General features: G+C 34.2%; 2 protein-coding genes across 2 annotated transcripts; both read right to left on the reverse strand.

Moving 5' to 3' along the window:
* Positions 1–11: 11 nt before the first annotated feature.
* Eif3a (eukaryotic translation initiation factor 3 subunit A) lies at positions 12–5,126 on the reverse strand. The gene is made up of 6 exons (XM_076314763.1): positions 4,925–5,126; positions 1,540–4,221; positions 1,252–1,427; positions 986–1,178; positions 829–910; positions 12–410 (listed from the first exon to the last, which is right to left on the reverse strand). Exons 1-6 carry the CDS (start codon positions 4,971–4,973, stop codon positions 314–316), a joined length of 3,279 nt encoding a protein of 1,092 aa, XP_076170878.1. The 5' UTR covers positions 4,974–5,126; the 3' UTR covers positions 12–313.
* Positions 5,127–5,588: 462 nt separating this feature from the next.
* LOC143148130 (DENN domain-containing protein 10) lies at positions 5,589–7,246 on the reverse strand. Its single transcript, XM_076314075.1, has 5 exons — positions 6,975–7,246; positions 6,711–6,907; positions 6,171–6,602; positions 5,973–6,090; positions 5,589–5,900 (listed from the first exon to the last, which is right to left on the reverse strand). Exons 1-5 carry the CDS (start codon positions 7,012–7,014, stop codon positions 5,629–5,631), a joined length of 1,059 nt encoding a protein of 352 aa, XP_076170190.1. The 5' UTR covers positions 7,015–7,246; the 3' UTR covers positions 5,589–5,628.
* Positions 7,247–7,537: the final 291 nt, after the last annotated feature.

The following is a 7,537-nucleotide window of genomic DNA, read 5'->3' on the forward strand; positions in this document are numbered from 1 at the left end:
AAAGAATCAAAAACAGTTTGAACAGTATATATATTAATTAGTATATAATAACTGTATGTGAAATATGAATCAATGTACAGAGCAGAAGAGACAGTGAACTGTATGAATGCCGAAGTATTGAATTGGCTAGGTAGTCTGGAGCGCAGAGGTAAACAGTCTCAAAACATCAATAAAGTTGTTTTGTATCTTGATTCTTTTAATAAAACGGAATACGCCGTGTCAATACCTCTCCCTCAAAAAAGAAAGAAGAAAAAATCGAAGTGATTGTGTTGAGAATAATAAACGTCTCTATAAGCAGTTTTTGAGCCCTATATTAACGCCGGCTAACTTGCGACCATCCGTCATCTTCTTGAGGTCGTCTTCTTTCTTCGTGTTTAGGTGGAAGTCTGTCATCTTTGGGGTCCTCTCGTCTATCAATGAAAATGTGATTTTTAGTATACTATATATCAAAATGTAACGGTTCAACAATTCCGTTTTCAGGAGAATTTTATAAATATTTTTCCAGTATATATTTTGTAAATAATAAATATTCTAACTTTTTCGGTTTTGGAACTTTTAGATCAATTATATTGATTTGACCATATGGGTCATATCTGTAATGCATTTACTATTTACTTATCTTGAAATTTTTTACATTTTGAGAGAAAAATTTTATTACAATATTTTACGAATGATTTAAATGGAAACTGTATGAAATGCTTGTGAAGAGTAATTTTATTTAACTACTTTACTCCTACCCCGAACTATCTCATCAAAACCGACTTAACTTACAAGGTAAGGTCTATTTCCAATACATTAACTTATTCTCTAACAGAAGTATGTACTTACTTTTCATCGCGTCTTGGCAAATCTCGAGGAGGATTTTGTATCACCTCGGTTTTGTCGCGCCAATTTTGATTACTGTTACGCACTGTGGTGTCATCACGACGATGGCCTCCACTTCCGCCGCTTCCGCCACCACCACCGCCACCACCACCGCCACCACCTCCTCCACCTCCACCTCCACCTCCACCTCCTCCTCCTCCTCCTCCACCACCACCACCACCACTACCACCGCCGCTACCTATACCGCCTAGACCACCAACTCCGCCACCACCACGACGTTCAGACATCCTGCCACGAAAACGAGATCCATCTGATATTGGATCACGTGGAATATCACGCAGTACATCACGTATCTGTGAAAATAAATATATTTTTATGCGCGTTTCATTTACAAACATGTCTTCTTAGTATCGTTGTAATACCTACCGAACGTCCATCAATTTCACGATCTTTATCTATTCTATCCCTGTCTTTGTCCCTTGTATCATCTTTATCGTATGTGTCTTTTCTCCATTTATCTGTCTCGCGTCTCTTCCAACGCAAGGAATCATCTTTAGCACCTTCTTTAATATCTAGGATAGGTCGACGCCACGACATTTCCACTGTAATCATAGAATAGAAACAATCAAGTATATAATGGACTAATTTCAATAATTATTTCATCTTACAAATAATAATTAAATATATTGAAGTAAGATAAGCTGACAGACGTACTTGGTTTATCTTGGATACGATGACGCTGATCTCCACGCCTCCACGTGTCTATGTCCCTGTCCTTTTGTCTATCTTTTTGTCTGTCCTCCTCCATTTTTCGCTCTATCTCGGCTTCCTTAGCTCTAGCAATCTGTGCCTGTTTCTCAAGCTTAGCCAAACGTTCAGCTTCCTTTGCTTCTTCTTCGGCACGTTTTAGTTTCTCTTCTTCCTCCTTCTTGACTCTCTCTTCTTCCACACGTCGTTTTTCTTCTTCCTGTATGATGCGCAATTCTTCTACATGTCTTCTCTCAAGAGCTTCAGCCCTCTCCATCTCCCATTTCGCTTTACGCTCAGCCTTACGTTCCATCTTACGTTTTAATAATCTACTAGCTCTCTCTTCATTCAAAATTTTCTCAAATTCTGTAAATTTTTCTACATAAATACTCTTACGTTCGGCCAAAATCTTCGATAAGAAAATATCATGATCCTCCTTCATTCTTGCCATGCGTTCCCGAGTTGCGACAGCCTGCTGTCTTTCTTCAATGGCCGCAGCGATTCGTTCTGCCTCTTGTTGTTCCCAACGTTGTTTCGCCTGTTCCATTTTCTCTTCTGCTGCCTTTATAACTAATGGTATTTCTTCTAAACGTTTGGCACGTTCTAAATAATCTATCTTCTTCTCCTGAGATTTCAATTTCTGTTGCATTTCCCGACGTTCCTTTTGTAATTCTTCAGCTTCGCGGGCTGCGATTTGTTCGGCGTCTAATTTTTTGATTTCATCTTCGTCTAATTTCTTTAAAACTTTTTGACCATGACTAGTCTGAGAAATTTGTTGCATTTTTTCTTTAAGATGACGATCTTTGATCTGTTGAATTTCACTCTGTTGCCGTTTCCTCTCACGTTCTTCTCTTTCCTGTTCAAGTCTCTTCTGCTCAGCCAACATTTGTTGTCTCTGTAATTCCTCCTGTCTTCGCATTTCTTCTTCTTCTCTGACAGTATTAATGTGCTCGATATATTCTTTTCTTTCTTCTATGATCTTGTGTCTCCCAAGAATTCTCTGATGTTCTTTCAACTTGGTTTCATGATAGTAGCCTACCATGGCAGTACGTAATTTTTCTCTCTCCAGTTTCTTTTTATTTGGATTAATAATATTAATTGCTCTATGTAATACAGTAGCCATATTTACAAGTTGACAACGAATTTGTTCAGACGGCATTGCTTGTAGAACTGGACCATCAGGATGATCCTCCCTTTGGGCCTCTGACAGATCAACTCCAAAGTGAACACATTTCTTTCCATGATTTATTCTTATTTGCATGTCATTGTACCTTACACAATCAACTAAAAGTCGTTCAAGATGGAAGTCTGTTGTAAATTTAGCAAGTTCTAAAAGCCTGGCAAACTGTATGGTTTGATGAACCTGTGATATTTGATGAATCAAACGCACAAGTGTTACATCTTGTAAGGCTGGAACATATTGAATTAAAGGACCAGTCTCATCAGTCTGTAGTGTTTGTATAACTGAATCTACTCGACTACACAGGTCTAAAGGATGGAATTCAACTTCCAGCCATGAATATAATTCTTGCAATTGTGAAGATGCTAAATTTACAATATTTAAACGAACAATATCTTTAAGTAAAGAAACTCTTGTTGGCGGTTGAGTGAGTCCTAAAAGTGTTGCAAGTTTTTGAGCTTTTTCTAATGGACTCTTATCTGTTTCAATAAAACGATCAAATTCAGGATGAGCTGATGGCAATGGGATAGATAAAGTAGCCAACAAGACACGATTGGCCATTCTCTGCTGCTCCTCCAGTGACATATTCTTTTTCATTTCACGAGAGAGCTGCAGTAATTTAAACAATGCAGCAGCATGGAAAAGATAGTTTCCTGCTTTCCAAAAAACCATAGCCAATTTCTGATAATAGTTGGCCATGGTTTTTGGTACTGGAAGCTTTTTAGACAAATTCATCATGCCATGTACATCTTCAGAGGATTTGAAGGCCTCTTGCCATAATTCCATTTGAATTGCAGAGTCAAGCTGATTCAGTCGTGTTTCTAGATTCAATTGTTGCGTCTCAGCTCTGTTCATAGAAACATTAGAAACAAGTGCTGGTAATTTACAAATTTCTTCTAGATGTTTCCTCAGTTTCTCACATAATTTACGAAATTCAGTCTTACGGTTGTATTCAAGACAAAACTGAAAAGCCATACGTGCAATATCATGATACAACGTTTCTACATGTGCATTGGTTCTTAGTAATTCTAAGCACTGGCAATAAGATTCCCATAAAAATTTCACCCAAGGTGTTAGAATAGTGCGATCACTTCTATCTTGTGCATCTTCTCCACTGACAGCTGACAGCAAAATACTTTCAGGTGTAGCTAAATTGTCGAGATCATCTATATCTATAACAGCTTGTTGACTTTGCTTTCGAGCTTGATTTGTTTTTTCTTCTGCCATACGCAAATATCCACGTATAACATTTTCCAAACTTCCAACATTTACTGACTGGAACATGTTTCGATATTGAAATAGGCCTTCCTTCGCTATGTGTGATTTTTTTAAATCTACACAAAGATCTAGGTATTTGAACATTATAGGTTCTAATACCGATTCTGACCAGTTGTACGTCCATTTTTTATTGCGGAAGACTTCTTGCAAAGTGTCTAAAGCCCGAGCTGGTTTTCCTACTTCAATGAATTCTGTTGAAAAAAAAAACAAACATAGTCATTGTTAAAATTTTATGTAAAGTGCAAAATTAACTGCTTTGATATACTATAATTCAATTCAATACATCCATTAAATATACCTGTTAATTGTAACTAATTGCAAGTTATGTGACAAAATAGTTTCCAAGGTTTATATAACAGAATAAATACATGTCTCTATTGTCAAAGTCAGTTCAATGATATTAGTGTGAAACAATATTTAAAAAAAAAGGGCACATAACGCCCAATGTACAACAAAGAAAATTTAATACAAATTCATTTTTGTCAATACTAGAAAAACACGCGCCATATAAACTTATCTAACATAAATGGATACTCTTTTTATTCAAGTAATATTCATGTAGAAAAGGGAAATGTTATATTTCTTTCATAACGGTTAATCGTAATGGGTTCTTTTTTGGGAGTAACAGTTTGCATATTTGTTTGGCAGATGCATATGGTCGAATAAAATATATATTACAAAAAAAAATCAGACAGACGTGACTGTAGGCAATACGAATGTTATACAAGTAGGGTTTTTGTTCGTAACAATTAATCAATGCTACAAAATCCTCTGGTTGAGCGAAACGGTGTGTACGATCGAAAACTCGTCTAGTGAGATAAAACATTTTCTGAACTACATATAAAAAATTTATCGGCCATGTCATATCGTTTTGTTAACGAGTAGTATACGTACCGTTCGCTCTTTTCAGAGCATTCTCTGGTCTCTGACCGTATCGCGCCATTTTTTTGCACGAGTATAGTTAATTTCACACCATACACGTTATCGCAGAATCCAGTAAGTCTATGTGGAAAATCTAGAATTTACGTTTTTAACGACACGACGTTTGTCACAACGGACTCCGACCGCGTGTACCGGATGAAAGGCGGCCACTACGGAAAAATGGCTTCCTGTAATATGTAAGTCAAAATAGCCAACCTTATTTGCAATGTCCTGAATGTAATCGATATAAGTAGGCAGACTCATAAGGAAAAATACTATTTGGTTTATTACTGTTATGGTAAATTTATATCACATTTATTATATTCCTATCAATCGGACATGAGTAAGGATAGAAAGTGGGCTTGGCACTAGATGTCGTAAGTGTCTGTTTTCAATACAGTGTTGATCAAGTGAACCAATATATCGTTTTAAATTTTATTATTTCAATTTTCTTTTTTTAAGATAAAATAATGATATACCATTAAACGATTATTCTATACGTTAATTACATTTGTTTAGTAGGTATTATCGTTTATATAGAAAACTGTATATCAAATTTTTGTTTACATTTGACAATATCTGTTGATAATTTTGTATTAATTTGTGTACATTATATAATACTAGAGTTGTCAAGATATTCCAATTAAATGAATTTATTTACAAAATTATACAATTAATTACAATAGAAACATATTTTCTGCGATGGCCAAATTGATTAAGAAGTTTTCTACAGCCGGTGGTAAATTTTTTTCTTTTAATGTTTGCGCAGATACCATTTTTCTTCCATCAGATCCTTGAATTACAGCCAAGGATGTTAGTTGACTCAATAAATCTTGGGTTTTATCGTTTATTTCAGATATTATTTGGGCTTCCGAATAGGTTTGATTTTCACACAATTGAACCATGAATAGAGCTATTTCTTTGTGTGTTTTTGTCATTGTAAGACTTTCTAAAAACAAATACGGTATTCACAGGTTAAAAATATTTAACAGAATATAAATTTCAATGAATTTTTCTTTACCTTTTGCATGTGAAGCAACAGTAATTTCTCTAGCTGGAATGTTTACAAGTAAATCAAACAGATCTGTTCGCGATGAAATAGAGCTATTTCTGCAGCCTGCAATATAAGGTGAATGCCTCTGCAAAAAATTTACATTAGTTCAAACTGACATTTGTCTTTTACAAATTTAGATTTTAAGGTATGTATTAATCAATGTACCTTTAAGTCTGCTAGTTCATCATCAATCAGATCAACCCAAGGAAACAAATTATCAGTGACTTTACGATGCTTCATTAATGCAGGAAATAACCCAATCCATTTTAAAAGTTGTTCCAAGCTATGATGATAGACTATTATTCTTTTCTTCAAAAGAAGTGCTGTGTATATCAAAATTGTTTCTAATTCAAAAGTTTTAATTAATTCTTTGATATTAGTATTCACTGTAAAACGGTGACTGTTAAAGTCATCAGAGACAAATGTTCCATTTTCTTGCGTAGAACACGATCCTTTTGTAAATACCGAAAGGTATAGCTGTAAGATTTCTGTTGGTTTTCCAGTTTTGCAATACATTTTGCTAAGAACTCTTGAAAGTACTTCATATTTTCGTGGATTAAAGTCTTTTGCAAATAAAATCAATGCAAATTGTTTTACCTGTGTTGAAGATAATTCTTGTTTGTTTCCAATAACTTCATTGCGTGCATGTATCTTCAATAATACAATTACATAGCTATTTTATATTTCAAAAAAATCATTACTTACTTTTGGTAATTTGTCTGAATCAAATACTTCGCTACAATGTATGTAGAACCAATCATGTTTATGTCTTGAAAATATAAATACTTGAGGAGAATTATATTCTAATTCTAAGTTACATTTCCTTTCAACAACAATTTTTTGTGATTCCAATATTGTTGGGTAAGACCATGTCCACAATACATCACCATTAGAATCTTTTTCTGAAATTTAATGAAAATAACAAATACCGAAAAATAATGAGTTTAAATATTTATTAGTAAAGATTACCGATAATGCTACAAGAAAGTAAATCCGTAAGGGGAGCCATTTCAAAATAGTGATTTTAATAGCTCAATCCATCAAATTATGTGAAAACAATTGGACACATAATGAATAATTTAATCTTCTTTAAAAATTACGCATAGTAAGTCATTTTCAAGTTTTGACACAAGTAATCATGCCATACATATAAAGATTGGAATTGCCAAGTTTGACATTTCTTAAGGTTATGTTTGATATAACTAATTTAGCGAGATTACTATGTGCCAGAATGTGCTGCTTTCTGTACGAAAAGTGACGAACCATTGAGGAGTTCAATGTTGGTATACCCGATGCCACAGAACAGGCAAGATATAGAATAGACTTTTTATATAACAAAAGTTGATGTTATACTATTTATGTAATTAATTAAATTTTGACTCTTTTGTGTAAACAGTGCCATTTCTATGAGTTTCATTTAAATTATAAAAACTAAACGAATGTTAAATTAATGTATTTAATATACAATGATTGCTTTCCATGTTTTAAAATCTCGGACAAAATTAATTACTGTAAGCAAATTAATCATTTAC

Source organism: Ptiloglossa arizonensis, chromosome 6 (assembly GCF_051014685.1).
Source record: "Ptiloglossa arizonensis isolate GNS036 chromosome 6, iyPtiAriz1_principal, whole genome shotgun sequence".
Lineage (NCBI taxonomy): Eukaryota > Metazoa > Arthropoda > Insecta > Hymenoptera > Colletidae > Ptiloglossa > Ptiloglossa arizonensis.